The sequence below is a fragment of the Hevea brasiliensis genome, chromosome 5 (assembly GCF_030052815.1).
Source record: "Hevea brasiliensis isolate MT/VB/25A 57/8 chromosome 5, ASM3005281v1, whole genome shotgun sequence".
Lineage (NCBI taxonomy): Eukaryota > Viridiplantae > Streptophyta > Magnoliopsida > Malpighiales > Euphorbiaceae > Hevea > Hevea brasiliensis.
The window spans coordinates 8,495,119-8,512,632 of record NC_079497.1 but is presented as its reverse complement, the minus strand read 5'-3'; the positions used below and the strand labels follow the sequence as shown (position 1 = coordinate 8,512,632).

The window sequence follows — 17,514 nt, the reverse complement described above, 5'->3', positions numbered from 1 at the left end:
ATATTTTATTTTTATTAATAAATATATATATATTATATATTTATATTTTTTTATCAAATACTTTTTTAAATACATTTAAGATAATACATAGTTTGATTGTAACTAAATTTTAAATTTGTGAATCTTTGTAACTTAATTTGAAATTTTTAACAAAGAAAATAATTATTCATTTATAAAAATATTTTTTATATATTATTTAAAAATGCTTAAAAGAAATAACAATAATATTTAAATTTATATTTTTATATAAAATTTAAAAACACCATCAAGATTATATTTTTTTAAATTAAAAATTAAATAAATAAAAATTTACTTATATTATTAACTATAATATTTAAATTATTTTTTAAGAACTCACTAGATCAGCCCGTGATCCATCCTCCAATCCTTCAATCTGTTTAAAGCCTATGCGTCTATATAAGACCCTGATTAGCATAATGCTTCAAATATACTTTTTGAAGTAAAAAAAAAAAAAAAATTATTTTAAATATTATTAAAAAAGACATATTCAAAAAAAAATATTTAAAATTTACTTAAAATCAAGTAAATATTCTTTAACCGAATAAGAATGCCTACATTTGAATAAGCCAGCACTGAATAAATTGATCATTTGTAACTCCATCCATTTAGCTCCTCCAAATTAACACTTTGTTTGGATTGGTGGAAAAGAGAAAGAAAAGATAATATCCTAGGGTATTGAGATACCTACTTTTTCTTAGATGATAAGTAAAATTGTACAGAATCAGTATCTTTGCACACAACAGGTAATTTTATTGTTCCCACTACAAGGCTTTTTACCCTTCTAGTATATCATCTTGAACACAGATCTTTAAGTCGGCCATGGCGTCTAGCTTCATCCAAGACAACTGTGTGCACCACAACCAGCATTACAAACCTCTAAAGCACCACTAGAATGGATCTGCAATTTTAATGCCCGCCATCCTGTCCCATTCTTCTGGAGGAACAACATCTGCCATTATCTTTTCCTGACCACGCCAAAGAATCTGGATATAATATTTGCACATTAGATTAGTTAAAATGCAAAAACCCTTTCAGGAAATGGAACACACAAGGATACAAGAGAAAAAAATGAGTATTACATATGAACTTACTTTGTCAATTACCCCGAAATCTTTAGCTCTTCTAGAATCCATATAGAATGGTCTTTTCATTACATTAGCTACTGTCTCTACAGACTGAGGAAAAATCAAGTTATTCAAGTTGTTAACAAATCCAGCTCAATTTGCATTAAATAATTGAAGAAAGCTAACAAGCCATACTCACATTTTCAGTGTGCTTGGCCAGAAGTTCAATAAGGGTATCCCTGTTAGTTATTGCCTGCAAAAACAATTATGGCAGTAAGATCTTCAGAATTATAAATTTCAATTTGATTTACAGTTGCAACTTTTCAAGGCTCTCAGATCAAAGTTCCAGGAAGTGATGAACTTCTTATATTCATACCAACAGCATAAATGTAAGTGGGAAGTTCAAAACAAGACATGTTTAGATTCTAACTCATCACATTTTTAGTCTTTAAGAAGCATTCCTCTTTTGACTGCAGAAGACCACATGCAGAGGAGTCAAGTAACAATTGTACATTGGGATCTAAAAGCAATAATATGAAAATATAAACCACATTGTCCAGTTGTCCTGGAAACTGTAGTTCCAGCAACAAAATAAATTTAACTAACCTCTTTTGCACGGATAAGAACATCACTTGCAGGCATCAGACCTGAAGATGGAACTTTAGGCTGTTGGATCATGGCTGAAATATAATTTAAAAGAACACTTAGCTTTGAATAAAAGTTGGGATGAAATGCATAAAAATAATTCAATGCAAATTTAACAAGAAATTGCTTTGTGCCTTTTGCATGTGGCATCATAAACCGTTTGCCTTTTGTTCCTGCTGCAAGTAGTAGACAAGCCTGGCCAATAGCAGCTCCAACAGCAACTGTATGTATCTGTTTGAGCAACAATAACCCAGTCACAAAGCAAAATCCTAGGACAGAACACACAAGCATACATTCACATTTATATGCAAAAGTCAAATTGATCAAATAATTATGAACAGATTTCCTTCAGTGTAAATAGTTAGATAACAAAATTCCAGGAGCACCAACAAAATAAATTTTAAGCATCTGCCTCATAAAATTGTAGTCGGAATTGAGTTACAAAATAGAATGATAACTATTGCCACCATAATTACCCACCTCTACCGTCAAAACCATCACCAAGTCACTACATAAGTCAACCTGTTTTGGTACCATCACCAACAAAATAATGAAAATACAATTTTGCAAAAGATAACTCACCTCATTTTTTAACTGCATCATTGAATCATAAATAGCAAAACCCTCTGTTTCCATTCCCACCTAAAAAGTAAAGATTTTTTTATTCATTAAGTTAATGCATTGGGAAAGAAATTTTTGGAATAATTATGTAAAGAATCAATAAATAAGTCTAAGGAGAAAAACATATCCATGTCGGCATCTAATTTAGATCATTAGGTTGGCTCTAACTTGTTTCAAGACTAATTGAAACATTTACACACATACCAAAATGTCACCATGTCAAGCAACCAAGTCACCCAATAACACAATGGTTTTCAAAGTTCATAAAGGCTTTCCTCTGTAAAATAAAAAACAGACATATTCAAATTCACCCCAAGTTCAGTGTAGACCAATATCATCAGGTACAGTTTAAACATCCTCATTCAGAGGCTATACTGAGGGCTCAACAAAGTACCACATCTTCTTCGGTGCTACCAGCCTTCAAGGAAGCAGAAGGCAGACATCCAGTCATACAAACACATGCCATCACATGCATTTTCCATGTGGCATGCTTGAGGGATCACACTGTTCATGAACCTGCAGATGCTGATTTCCCCAGTGGAATCAGTATACGCAACTGGATAGTTGGATGCATTTCGTGAGAAATTCTGAACCCCAACATAAACAATAACCTCTAACGTTGTCATAGTCTAATAGATATTCACTCAGCATTAGGAATTATATCCAAACTGAATTACTCTTGGCCAATCAGAATTTTCCAATAGTAGAGGCTATTTATACCTACAATATGTCAAGTACAAACATGTAGAAAAGCACAGCATAGTGCAAGGCTCCCACCATCATGGGGTTTTGGAGAGGATTAGATGCAAGCAAACTTCCATTTTGGAGATTGAAGAGATTGTCAGAATACAAATCCTTGAGCATATCTCATTTCAAAAGTATGATGATATATTCCAATATGATGATATATTCCAATGTCTAACGCAAATCTTACTGTTTCACCATCATCACGTGTCGTTCCTGTGGAATTTATGTACATATAAATTGGTTGTTTGGGATCCATCCACTGCAAGTACATCAATTCAGCAACAACGAGCTCTGTGACAGCAGGCACCAGCTGAACGAAATTATGAAACAAATGTTAAACATTTTGAATGGATTCACAAACAACGTGATAGGGAGGGCAATTATAAACCATATTGCTTAGTATCAAAATATATGGACGTTCAGACTGACCATCGCTTCTACCTTTAAATAAGCAAATACATATCGCTCAAGAAAAAATAGATACTAAATGATGTACTTTTTACAATAAATGATACTGTCATACCAACTCTAAGGGTGAAGCTAAAATGCAAGAAAGACCAATAAGTGCAGAAAAGAAATCAGTCTTCAATACTTTATCATAGCTATTATGACAATTGTCAAGCACGTTAAACACTTTTGACAAGACTGATCATCACACTCACTAGGCTTAGACATTTTTTCTAAATCAGGATATCTTTTGTTCATGTAAGTACCTAGCAACCAAGTGAATAGTGAGAGTGCACTTTCGCTAAAACATAATTAAGAACTAAAGCCAAATCCCTAAATGACAAGCTTACAGGCATGCCAATATAAACTATTCTCCCATGGAGAAGTAATGAAGGCAAGTCCGGTGGTGGCTTCCTCGGCCGGTGCTCATTGTACGACACTGATCGTTCCACCTAATTCAACCGATAAAAATCATTTTCAAACCAATGTTACGAAACCGGAAAAACACTACTACTAATAATAATAATAATAATAATAAACTAAATAAATAATCAACTTGAAAATTGCAGCGAGAGAAGCTTACTTGAGCGGGGGTGGCCATGAGCTGGGAAGAGTCGAAGAGGTCAAGATACGGCAGCGTATTAGAACTCACAGGTCGCTCAAGAAGCTTTTCAGGTGAATTGGCAGCCACGGCAGCTAGCTTTGAGAGAAAAGGATCTTTAGGGTTTATTGGGGGCATAGGAATCTTAGCCGAATTTCTTGCATCAATTGAAGAGCAATTAATTCTGAGATTTCTTCTTTTGAGTGATTGAGAATTAAAAGTTGAAGATGGTATTGAATAGTTTATTGGTAGAGCTCGAAAACAAGTAGCCATGGTTTCTGTTTCCGGTGACTTGTGTTGTGCCCGAAGGCTTCTATTTGAACTTTGAAGAATGGAAGTATGGAATTCACCAGAGATTGGGATGGTGAAGCGGTGGGCCTAGTAGGGCTTTCCAAACATGCCCGGTGTCGTTATTACGGATTCTTTTGAGAGATTTTTAGAGCTATTCGTAATTTTTTTAAATAAAATTCAAATTCACATGTAATAACTTTGCATTATTTGATTAAAATTTAAAAGTAATTTATTTTTTTTAAACAAAATTTTATTTTTCAATTATTTTTAAATACAAATAATAATTTTATTTTAAAAATATTTATTTATAATAGTAAAAACTTAATCATATAAGTTAATAATACAAAACTCAACCAGCAATTCCAACAACTGAAATTTCAATCCTATTGGTGCACATCCATTTCCCAATGGATCTGGCCACCTTGAATCAATTTGAAAAATAAAAAATTAGAAAAAATGGTTTCATTAAATCAGTAGATTCACCTTGCAGAACTTTCGCAAATTTGGGAAATGAAAATTTGAAGAGATGACATTGATTTATACAACAATAGAACCAGGAAATTACTAGCATTTTTTTTTACGTCACTCTGACCCATAAATTCTAAATCAAAATCACTATATTCTACATAAATTAAAAGAACGAAAAAAGTCAATTAGATATTGACCAATAACTCTATTGGGCTATTGACCATTTATTCTCAATTTCACATTATGTATCTTCAAAACACACCATCACACGCATATTTGTCTAAACACACTACACAATCAAAAGAAAATACATAATAATCACACCAACATCCATTTCTTGAGCACAAAATCATCTTGCTCAGCTGGAAACAAGTGGCGTGGATTGAGCCACATCATCGCTAAACACCTTTGCAATTCTCTCCGTAGGCACCAAAGGCAAATAAGAGGAAACTCGGTATCCCTTCTCAAAAGTGCTTAGTACCGTCTGGTTGTACTTTTCAGAGCAATAAGCTGCAGTTGGCACAACAACTTGTGCCACTTGAGGGAAGAGCGGCAGCTGATTGAGCTTGCGCCACGCGGTGACTGCACATTGTTCTGCTTTTGGTTCGTACTTGGAGTAAAGCTCCTTGGCCTTAGGTTCATACTTGGTGTACAAAGTTTTTGCCAATCCAGAAGCAGTTTCCTTCACACCACTTTGATTAACTTCAGACGCCACAGCACGAGCAGCCACAGGGGCCTCTCGAGCTACTGAGTAAGCTTGAGCAGACACCTGCTTGACAACTGGCGGAACACGACTATCCAGATTAGTGACAGATTCATCAACCTGCAACCATATAAAAAAAAAAAATTCAATTGTCACTCAATTAGAACAAATTAGAACACGCAATAGTATGCAATTAGGACTTCTATTTCTAAGAATATACAAAACTTCATATCTATAATGCTGATCATAACAACATTAAAATTGTTCGCAATTCAGTTTTCCAGTTACATAAACCCAATCCAAGATGTATGTTCTTCAGCACCAGCTAAGAAATGTTCACACAAAACATAAATGCTGTCCATTAAGAGGAACCGGACTCAAATGGATAACTGAATAATATGAATATAATTATACGTGGAAGGGATCATGTTTGTGATGAACTAAATTTTTTTTTAAAATCCAAACTGGATTAAAATTGCACTCAAAACCCAACTCAATTAAAAGTTCACACTAATGAATTGTTAACCAACGTAAAGCAATCAACCCCCTATTTAGGAAGCCTTTGATCCCAGCCTCCTCCACATGTATAACAGATAGACAAAGTTACACACAGCAGAAAAAGACTCACCTTGCGATCTACAAACTTGAGAACCTCATTGGGAACATCGTGGAACTTGTAATAGACAGGTCCAACCACGCTCTTGACGGTACCCTCAACGGTCTCAACCCCAGGCTTCAATGGACCAGCCTTTTCCTTGGCATAAAGGTAGAGGTTTGTGAAGGTCACAACGGCATGAATAACAGCCACTTGCACAAATTCCAAATATTTTAGCCTCTCTTCCTCCTCATTTTCCTAAACATAAATAATTCAATTCCACGGGATGTTAATTAGGATTTTCTATAATTGAACCAAATATTTAATTATTCCACAATATTACTCCATAAAATGAATATCATCGGGAATCATACTCAATAAGCTTTGTTTTGTTTGCATCTGAAAACAATTGCATTAAAAAGAACAAGATCGCAGTTTTCATATATTTTCCTTTCGACAGTTTTCTCAGCAACCAAACATCTCTAGAAAGCATTTCAATCATCGATTGAAGCCCATATAAAAGAACAATTAAGCGATTGAAGCCTAATTTCTCAAATCATAACAAAAACAGGATAAAAATCATTGAAAAAACAGTACCATCTGTTGTTGCATATTCACGTTTCCTTCGCCCTCGGCCATGATTGCGGAAATGGAAGATCAAAAATCAAAACGCAGTCGTCGAAGTTTGAAAAAAGAGACCCAACTTTCGGTCGTCAATGAAAAAGTGATCAAACGGTGGTTGAAACAACCGCAAAACCTCTCTTTATTTATAGACGGGGAAGAAAGCCCGGATGTTGATGGGAATGGACGGCTGTGATGAAAAGGCGTGTGAAAACCAGTTGCAGTTTCGCTGGTTTACGTGCCGTTGACTCTTCTTGGCTAAGTTTGCATATGGAGTTATGGACTAAGGAAACGGATCATTCCAGAAGATCGGCTTGGAATGTGGATTTTCATGGATTTTTTAGTAAATTATAAAAATTAATTTCTCCACATTAAACTTTAATTTTAAATATAAATAAAATAATACTCATAAACCATCATTGAACGGCCGGAACCGCCATTTTTCTTAAAAATTTTTGAAATACAAAAATTAAATTTTATTTTATTAAAAAAAATTAAAGATTTTCACTTTCCCTCATTTATTTGAAAAAATAAAAGAGAATAAAAGACAAAAGATATGAAAGAATGCGTCAAGTTTTTATAGGTATTCGATTCGATTGAACTCTAATAGGACGAGTTTGGGTATTATATAATCGAGTTTGGAATGAGTTAAAATTTGAAAAATAATATTTGATGTAAGTTTGAATTGAGTTCGAATTTTATATGTTGAGTATCTATTATTTGAATTCGTTTACATAAATACTTAATTAAATATAAAATATATATTTTTATAATAATATTTATAAATTTTATTTTATATAACATAGGATTTAAATATTTTATGAAAGTATTAAATTTTTAAAATGTAAATTATTAATTAAAATAATTTTTTATATAAAATATTAATTAAAATATATAAAATTAAAACTGATTCAAGTTTTTTTTGGATAATAATAATCGGGTTTGAGACGGGTTCGGGTAATTGATAATAAATTTTAAATGGGTTTGAAACGAGTTCGAGTTTTCATAATATTAATCGAGTTTGAGTTCGGGTAGAGTAATTTTTATAAATATCTACCTATTAATATCTCTACGTGTGAAGTTTACCTTTATTTTGAAATTATATATTTAGAAAAACAATAAAGGATAAGAAAAGCTAAGAAAGGAAGTAAATAATAAATTTACAAAAATATAATTATTTTATTTTCATTTTATGTTTTTCTTAAATAAAGAAAAATATTTTTTTCTTTTTTTATTTATCACTTATCCAAACAAAGATAAAGAAAATAATAAATAGAAAAATATCCTTTATTTTCCCCCTCTCTACAAAATTTTCAAACACAACGATATTAATTTAATTTTAATTAAAGAATAAATAATTTTAATATTTAAATTAAAAAATAATATTTTATTAAATAATGACTTATTTAGTCTTAATTAAAAAGTATAATAACTTATTTAATCTAAAATTTAATTTTGACCTTATTTACCCTCGACTAAAAATGTGGGAGTTTATTTACCCTCGACTAAAAACTTTTGATTTATTACTTACTGTTTTTTCCCTTTCTAATTAGTTAAATTTTATGAAAAAAAAAAAGTTTCAGTCCCTTTCAAAATCTTATTTAAATGTTTTATTTTAATAATTATAATTTTTAATTTTAATTCATTTATTTTAATTTTTAATCAACTTAAGTGTTAATATATGAATTCAAATATTTTATACTATTTTATTTTTTATTGTCATTTTAAATGTTTTTAATTATTTAATTATTCAATTGTTAAATTTACATTAATTATTATGATTATCTTTATTAAATCAATTTTAAACTAACTTTATTTTATTATAAAATAAATTTTACTTTTTACACCAATGTTATATTAATGGAATGTCAAATTTTCATTTCTTTATAAGAAAAATATAATAACAATTTAGCTAATGATCTATTTTAGCAATATTACTTCCCTCTTTTATTATTTTTTATTATAAATATTACTTTAAAATAATACAATTTGAATTTAAATAATAATAATGTTATTATTATGATTATTATTATCTAAAAAACTAAAAAAAAAATATCTATAAGCTTTTTATAATATCTATTGGACTTGTTAATTTATTAAATTTATAGATTTAATTTATAAGAAATAATTAAATTTGTTTTATTTTTAAATTCCATTGTAATTTACAAGTGATTTAATTTAAGTTTTAATAATTAAAAATATTTTAAAATAATATGTATATATATTATTTTTTTATACTAAATCTATTATCATAAAAATAGTATGGGGCTTTTTTGTAGATAGGTTAATTAATTTATATTTTTTAATCAGTATTATTATTATCTTATTTTTTAACTAGACTCTGTAATTAAATTCTTTTTGTTATCAAATATTTTTATTCAATGTATTATATTAAGTAAATAATAAATATTATATTATTTTTAATAATTATTGGTAAATAATAATTTTATTTAAATGCTATAAGTATAATATTTTATATTAATATAGAATAAAGATGAATATAATTTAATATAAATATTATTTATTTATTTATTACATTAATATAATAAAAACATATATATAAAACATACCCGCAACACCTTTGAACTTGTCGATTATAATATATTAAATTAATATTAATTAATAAAAAATATATTTAATATAATATTTCAAAATTAACTATAATATCATTTTGTTGTAGTATTTTAAAAAATAAAATATAATAAATATAATATAAAGACCTTATTTCCATTTCGGTGTTTTTTATTTTTAATCAGCTTTATTTATACTTTATTTTTTTAGCCATTAGATTAAATTTTATTAATTCATTTAAGAATAATTATTAAAAAAAATTACTCTATTATTGAATGATAAACACTCGTAAAACATTTTTGGTTGATCTACTTTAATTAATCTTTATTATCAACGTTTTTTAAGTCATTAACATTTTCATTAGCATGGTATAATACATAAAACTTCATTATAATGTTATGAATTAAGTAAAATGATAAACACCCTTAATTATCTTTTTGGTTTCCCTATTTTAATTAATCTTTGTTTTCAGAGGCGGACCAACAAAATATTTTTCTTAAATTAATTATTCATATTTATTGAAACTCATATTACTTATTTTAAAAAATGAATTATACGATTGTTTAAATTTTGGCCCTTCGAAATATAATCCTGCAGCCGCCTGTTTGTTTTCAATGATTTTTATATGATAAACTTTTCTTTCCCTAAAAGAACTGCAATTTTTCCTTACAGTTTTAGTTTTTCCAATTAGAAATTAAGAGATGGGGCATTTTCAATCCCATAAAAGAAATAATTAATCACCAAAACGATGATATCTTGAATTTGAGTGTTATAATAATAATAAAAAAAAAAAACTATTTTTTATTTTTGTGTAAAAAAAAGACAAAAAAAATCCAAGAAAAACCAAGAAATCAAGCATCGCAGTGCAGGTGCATACGAAATCTGGCAATGCGACCATTAGTCCAGGGGAAGAAACCTCCAGGAACGTGCTCATCACCACCTCCATACAAAAATTCTGAGTATCTCCAGAGGTCTTCTTCCATACCCAACAGAGAACTTGTCTCCAGCAAAGAATTTTGCCCTTGATTTTCCCTTTACCACCTATCTGCAGCCCTTTATCTTTTAGGCCTGCATGTCCTAGCTTATTCCTTAGCTCCGAAAGGCGACCTGTGAATTCTCCCACCGTTGTCCCATATGGCTCCACCTTCTCCATCGCCCTCTCATTTAGAAATGCTCGGATTACTGCATCTTGCCCTACCTCTACTGCCAGAAGCCCTGCAACAATCTGAACATACACACATGTACCACCAATCAAATTTCAGCAATATATGGTTACTGAATTTTCAATTTGCGTTAGCTTTTTTTTTTTTTAACCTTTTTGGAAAGGGAGGCTTGGAGTTTTGGGTTTGCTCCAACAAATCCTGTGAGACCAACGTAAGGGATGAAGTAGGAAGCAATGAGGAAGTTGAGTCCAGTAGCATAAGGATCAAAAGGTGGTGATAATGGCCGCCCGAATGCCATATTTATTACTTCAGCAAATGATTCTGCACTCAAATCTAGCAATAGCCTTGGAAATCCCTTTACTATTTTGTTAATTACCCTGCATATATGATACGTCATCACCAAACAGTCAAGAATACTAATTAATTAAGCATATTTGTCTGCAATTCAAATGAAAATTTTGAGTTTATCAAAACTCCAAGCCTCAAGTGTCCTAGATGTTGCAAACCAAATTGCTTAATGATCTCTCTCATGAAAGGGTCGAGATTAGCCTTCCTAGCACCCATGGGCTTTGGGCCTCCAAAGGTTAAATTTGGAGCAAACTTGTCCAAGCCATGACCCAAAGATCCACGCAAAAAGAACTCAGCCTCCAGGTACTCTAAAAATCAGAGAAATTTCAAGAAGATCAATGTCTAATTGTGGCACCAAAGAGGAAGAACATGAAAGTAGAAGAATCAAAAAGGCACAAACTTGGTTAAACTAGTTTATAAGCAATAAAATAAAAAGTTATTTATCTCAGATTATTTCTTCTTTAGCTTAGCAATTTAGCTTATAAGTATTATAAACAAATAGGTATATTTATATATTTTTTGAAGAAATTATAATTTAATTTAATGGACTTATAAGTTAATACAAAAACCCTTTAACTTAATGTTGAATGTTAGGATAAGGACATGGCTTATTATCCATCACAATTATTCATTAATTATAGGGTCCTGTTGTTTTACCAAACGCTTGCATTTGGCAGATCTCAGTAATTATGCAAAACTGTATGATGTGTTTGATGGCCTTGTTGGATTTAGACTTTTTGAATTTAGAGCATGTAAAAGCTTTTGTAATTGTATTTAAGAGTTCTTTTATAGAACTATCTATCTAGATTTATATCATAAATAGTGTTTTTATGATTTTCAACCACCCTATTAATTTGATTGTAATTCAATTGATTTCAAATTAATTAATGTAATTTTTAATTAAATTAATTAATAAATCCTTTTAATATATACTTTTAAATATTAAAATTATATATTTATTAAAAATATTATATATAATTGCATATAAAAATTGAATAAATAAAACTTAACTGCTATATTTAATAATACTACAAAAATTAAAGAGTCATGACTTGTTTGGTAAAAATTATGAAAGATTTGGTGGTTGTACTAGAAGCCATTGAAGTCACAGAAAATGGCCCTTCCAAATTAAAATAAATGTGAGTTATATCTATTGTGGATAATATGAAGACAAAACAGCTTCTAATAATAATAATAATAAAGAATTTCCCCTTGAAAGATTGAGTTCCACCAAAGCTTATGGCTTCCCTTATTTACAAAATTTAATTTCCCTGAAGGAAAATTATATAATATATTGATTATTTCATATAAGATAATTTACATGAAATAACAAGTTAATAGTGAATATATATATGAATAATGAATCTTAAAAAATTATAATTATAAAATAATTTTTTTTAAATTTTAATAATTATATTTATATATTTATTAATATCTTATTATTTTACTATTTTATATAATGTGCTGATAAAATATCACTGCTTTGAGCAAATGAGAAATTTCCTGTAAAACAAAAAATATTTCTTCCTTTTCTTTTGATAATAAAATCCCAAATTCATAGGCTAAAAAGAAAAGGGTATATCACTTGAAGACAATGTATGAATCACACATAGCCACTGTGTATCTATAGAAAAAGCAATTGGCCATTTTTAAGGTACTCTCAGCAATTAAGTATGGGTAAATTAAACTACTAACCCTATGATTGGGAAGGGAGAAAAGTTAAAAATGAAAGAAAATATGAGAGAAAAATAATTTTATTTTTTATTTTTTTATTTGAATTGAGTAAAAAATAAGGGAGGAAAATTTATAGAGAAAAAAATCTATTAAAATTAAAGAAAAATAGAAGAGAAATATTTAAAATTATAAATATAATTATATATTTTATAATTTTCTTTTTAATTTAAGGATAAAATTATAATTTTATTATTTATAAAATATTTTTTTCTTTAATATTTTTTCCACTCAATTCAAACAAAAAAAATAATTTTTATTTTTATTCTTTATTTTTTCCCATTATTTTTCTTTCCCTCTAAAAAGTGTCCCAAGTGTAAAGTGTTGCGAGAAGAAAAGAGGACCCATGTAGTAAAATGGTCCAATGTAAAGTAAGCCTGTGATAAAGTCATATGGGCCCTGCCAGACCAAAATGCCTTTGATTCTGATTGACAAGATAGGAGGAGGGGTCCATTGCTTTTTGCAAGATATGGATTTCACATCTCATAGAATCTCGCTGGTACTTTACATAGGGGTGGTGGGGAATTTCAAATTCAATTGGTGAGCCATCTATGTTTGTATAAAGAGTAAAGGATCCTGAGAGGTCTGCTCCCTTTGCATAAATTTGGTGAATTGGCAAAAGAGAGGACCAAATCACAGTTGGGTTTTTGATTTTGATTTATGTAAAATTTTTAGTTAGGGCAAATGGACCCCATTACCCATCATTGCCTACCAAACATTGCCACCGAAAAACAAATTTAAAAATATTGAGAAAATTAATGTTATTGCTCTCAATTATTCAAATCATACAGTTTCACGTGAAGGCCTTTCAGTACATGGCACAGATCTAAATAGTTAACAGGCAGCAACACAACACCATCCCTTATCCATTGCTTGATGAGCAGAGTCATGTAAGTTTTCACCGATTGGTTCAATTTCTGTCTCGGATGATTGTAAATTAAAATTAAAAGAAAAATTTTAATAACTCTCTTCCCTATTGGTCCAATGTGAGAGGCTTTGCATAGTCACCCAAAAGGTGAACATAGTGAACCAATGAAAATTAGATTTTTCTTTTTTTTTTTTTTTACCTAAAACACCTACCATGCTTTCTGATAAAATTTAAATTTAAATTAAATTGATTTTTAATATAAATTTATTCAATTATTTAATATTTTAATTTTTATTCAATTTAATTCTCAATATAAATATTACATATAAATATATATAATTATATTAAAAATATATAATATATCTCAAAATTATACTTATAATAAACTTTTGATTTGATTTCGACTCTATACAAATTCTAAAGCTGATACCATTTCAATTTGAGATGCCAAAAATCTTATACACCCCTACTCTCTCATGTGTATACCCATTTGCCTATTAATTTCTTCGTAATAGTGGGTAAAATTAATAAATTCTATTTATATACACCCAAATAAATGAGCCCAATTATCACGCTAGTTTAAGAATACGAAGAGATTTATCACCTCATTATATATTGATATTGTTTAATAATTTTGTCTTTAATCGTTAATGATGTAATAATATAATAAAGAAAATCTCATAACCTTATTAATAAAATGCATAAATCGCAGGCTATTAAAATATTCTTTTCCCTAATTTTTTACCACCCTTTTTTTCTCTGGTTAGCTTTCCTGACTGTCACAGTTCCTACCCTTCAAGTCAGTTCCTCTTTATAGTTATATTCCTTACTGCAGCAAAATACAGGGCAAGGCAGGCTACCACTCCAATTTGGAATAGATAATTTTCTTCACTAGATTATCCAAAGTATCAATGGATCAATCTCATGCATCCATCCCATCCCATTACCAAAGAATAATTCACATGCAGAGATGAGTTTTGGGAAAAAAAAGATGAAAGAAGAATTCTTGACAGTGACATAATTCACAAATTTAGATCCCAAAACTCTGCAATTTTTATCAGCATACAGACACAGTAATCTACTCTCTAATCTGCATTTGTTTTCTGTAAGTATCTACCAGATGGAAATAAAAGGGAAAACAATACCAGCCAATGAGAACACAGATAATTAAAGATTAAACATTTGCATGGACAAATAAAAAAAAAAAGAACGGATCTTTGCTAAATTAACCTAATTGATGTAAAGTATTAAAAGAAAAAAAAACCCATTGAAAAGAAAATAATAAAAATAATCTTTTACAGAGAAATTCAGATATAATTATGGCAACAATATTTTCATCAATAACACAAAATAACAATCACCATCAGCATCTCCTTCCTTTCAGAAACCAACTCTCCAAACTTTGAAATAAAATGGGTAAAAAAAATATATAAAAAAATAAAATCAACTCCTGCACCTCGTAATGGTGCTGCAGCCGCGGTTGTAGGGGTTGGCCTGAGCCCCAGGCTGGCAATTGTAGTACGAGGCTCCTCTCCTAGAGCAGGGAACAGTGTTCCTCTGCAGTGCTCCATAGCTGATGTATTTAGTGGTTGCTAAAATGCGCCTGCTGATCTCTGAGTCCAGCTCAAACTCCTCCCCATTACCGGCCATGCACTCTGCTATGGACCCTTTGCAGGATGATCTGATGGGTATCCATCCCAGGTGTTGCTGGTGGTCCCCACTTCCCTGAACGGTGGATGATGCGCTCATCAAGATCAAGATGAATAAGGCAGCGCAAATCATGAAAGAAGAAGTTAACAAATTGGCCATTCTTTGACAGAAACCACAAAGAATCCCTCTTTCTTTGTTTCTTGAACTGAGGATTCCTTTCTTTCTTTCTTTCTTTCTTTTCTCTCTTCTGTTGCTTAATGGGTTTCTTTATTCTTCTGCTGAGCTTGAGACAACAGCTAAGGGCTGGTTGGAGACTTATAAAGAAGCCAACCATTAATTATTGACTTCGAGTTAGGTCTTATTTACCAAAATGCCATTCCTTGCAGACATGGGGAACCACTTAATAAAAGGATTAGGTAAGTGTTAATCATTTAACAGATTTTTGACATAGGAAGCAAAGGGAAAAAAAAGTTGTTAATCATTCTAGAATCTGACTTTTCATCAACAAACCAACTCATTTCATTGAAAAATCAGTTCAACACTGAGGTATTTATCTCATAATATTCAGCAATCAAATCATATTATTTTTTTTTCTTATTTTCTATTAAAAAATAAATCAACTCACCTAAATTTTTTTTTAAAAAGCAAACCCCAACAAATTTTGTACTTAAAAAAATTGATTTTTAATAAAACTAATAGTAAAACAACAAATTGTTTGATTGATTTCAAGAGAGGACAAAAGATTACAAAGTAGAGGAGAATTATTTTTCAAACTAAAATGAAGGCCATTATCACGCGTAGAATATGATATGTAATTATTTAGAGTCTGTTTAATATTATTATTGAAAATATTTTTAAAAAAATTATTTTTTAAATATATTAATTAAAAAATATTAAAAATTAATTTAAAATTAAAATTAAATAAATTTTAATTATTAAATTATTAAAATAATAAAATAATTTCTTTTAAATTACTTTTTTTAATATTTAAAATAATATTTTTATTTAAAAAATCAATTTTAACTCTCTAGCCTCAAATGACAAACAGACATTTAATTATTGAGCATAGAGAATATTTGCAATTACAAATGAAAAAATTATTAGATTTATTTAGTGCATATATATTCTCTTTCTAAAAAATATAGGTCTCATTTTTTAAAATATTTTAAAAATATTTTTTATATCTAAATAAAAATTATTTTTTAATATTCTCGATATATAGAGTAATTAACTTTAGAAGTCAATATCATTATACAAATAATAATGGGCTACCAGTAAGTTAAAGATTAATTCTAATCATACATACAAAGAAATGAAGCAGGTAATTTTAAAACTTGGATTCAAGTATTTATAATTTTTCTCTTTAAATTTTAATATTGTCCCTATTAAATCTTATAATATTAAAATATTATTATCAGTTTATGAATTTAATTTTGAAAAATTATATATGGAAAGAAACAGGATTCCACAAGAGAAAAGCCTACCATTAGTATCCAACTTGGCAAATGGAAGGCCAAAAGATGGATGGAAAGATTAACAAAGTCCATATCTGAAAACACATTTTGCTGGTTGACCGCTTGTCTTTTTCTGCCCTCTCTTGCTCTCTTGCATTTGTTTGGTAGACGAGGAGAGAGGAATAGTTATTTTTTTATAATTTTTTATTAAAAAATTTTATAAAAAAGGAGAGGAAGGACGGCATCTAGGGTTTTTGCGTTGCACGTATATTCTAGTCCTCCTTACCCAGCAACCCTCATCGTTAATTAATTCCTTTTTATGTAATCAATTTCCAGTCATCATGACTAATATTACAATTTTTTAAATATTATTTAAATTATTAAATTAAATTATCTTTTTATACCGTACATAAAATTCTTTTCCATATAAAAATGTAAGAGATTTTCATTATTGTTATAAATAATTTTTTTAATAAATTAATTAGCTATTCACATTTTACCAATAAAATTTTAATATTGTATTTATTTAATTTTTTTTTATTTTTTCATTTTTCTACAGATATAAAAATATCACCATTTTTTAATATTAAAATAAACCTCTTTTTAAATTTTTTTTATGTGAATAAGTAATATTTAATTTCTAAAATATTTTCTTTTTTTTAAGACCTTATTTCTTTTGAATTTTATTTTTCCCTAAAATCTTTAAATTATGGTTTTGCAGGATTTTTTTTAAATGAATGGACAAATTATTATTTTATGATAACAATTGTGATTAATTAGATGCTCTAAAAAAAATTTCTGCAGTATCCAAAAACATCCTAAAAATAGGCGACAAGATATATTTATTAGTTATCAAGTTGAAAAAAAAATGAAAGAAAACAAAATTTAAAAAATAAAATTATTGG

At 29.0% G+C, this 17,514-nt stretch overlaps 4 protein-coding genes across 4 annotated transcripts; all 4 read right to left on the bottom strand.

The window, feature by feature from the left end:
- Positions 1-594: 594 nt before the first annotated feature.
- Positions 595-4,568, bottom strand: LOC110651234 (ATP-dependent Clp protease proteolytic subunit-related protein 3, chloroplastic). The gene is made up of 9 exons (XM_021806495.2): positions 4,129-4,568; positions 3,896-3,997; positions 3,286-3,408; positions 2,313-2,372; positions 1,865-1,961; positions 1,692-1,765; positions 1,285-1,338; positions 1,113-1,196; positions 595-1,004 (listed from the first exon to the last, which is right to left on the bottom strand). The coding sequence occupies exons 1-9, from the start codon at positions 4,417-4,419 to the stop codon at positions 909-911; spliced, it is 981 nt and encodes a 326-aa protein (XP_021662187.2). The 5' UTR covers positions 4,420-4,568; the 3' UTR covers positions 595-908.
- A 500-nt stretch (positions 4,569-5,068) lies between these two features.
- Positions 5,069-7,124, bottom strand: LOC110651232 (REF/SRPP-like protein At3g05500). Its single transcript, XM_058146838.1, has 3 exons — positions 6,801-7,124; positions 6,237-6,461; positions 5,069-5,728 (listed from the first exon to the last, which is right to left on the bottom strand). Exons 1-3 carry the CDS (start codon positions 6,840-6,842, stop codon positions 5,264-5,266), a joined length of 732 nt encoding a protein of 243 aa, XP_058002821.1. The 5' UTR covers positions 6,843-7,124; the 3' UTR covers positions 5,069-5,263.
- A 3,122-nt stretch (positions 7,125-10,246) lies between these two features.
- LOC110659736 (desiccation-related protein PCC13-62-like) lies at positions 10,247-13,339 on the bottom strand. The gene is made up of 5 exons (XM_058147662.1): positions 13,336-13,339; positions 11,040-11,214; positions 10,710-10,935; positions 10,434-10,620; positions 10,247-10,350 (listed from the first exon to the last, which is right to left on the bottom strand). Exons 1-5 carry the CDS (start codon positions 13,337-13,339, stop codon positions 10,247-10,249), a joined length of 696 nt encoding a protein of 231 aa, XP_058003645.1.
- Positions 13,340-14,700: 1,361 nt separating this feature from the next.
- On the bottom strand, positions 14,701-15,457 carry LOC110659766 (protein RALF-like 33). The gene has a single exon (XM_021817810.2). It carries the CDS (start codon positions 15,312-15,314, stop codon positions 14,949-14,951), a length of 366 nt encoding a protein of 121 aa, XP_021673502.2. The 5' UTR covers positions 15,315-15,457; the 3' UTR covers positions 14,701-14,948.
- Between the last annotated feature and the right edge of the window lie 2,057 nt (positions 15,458-17,514).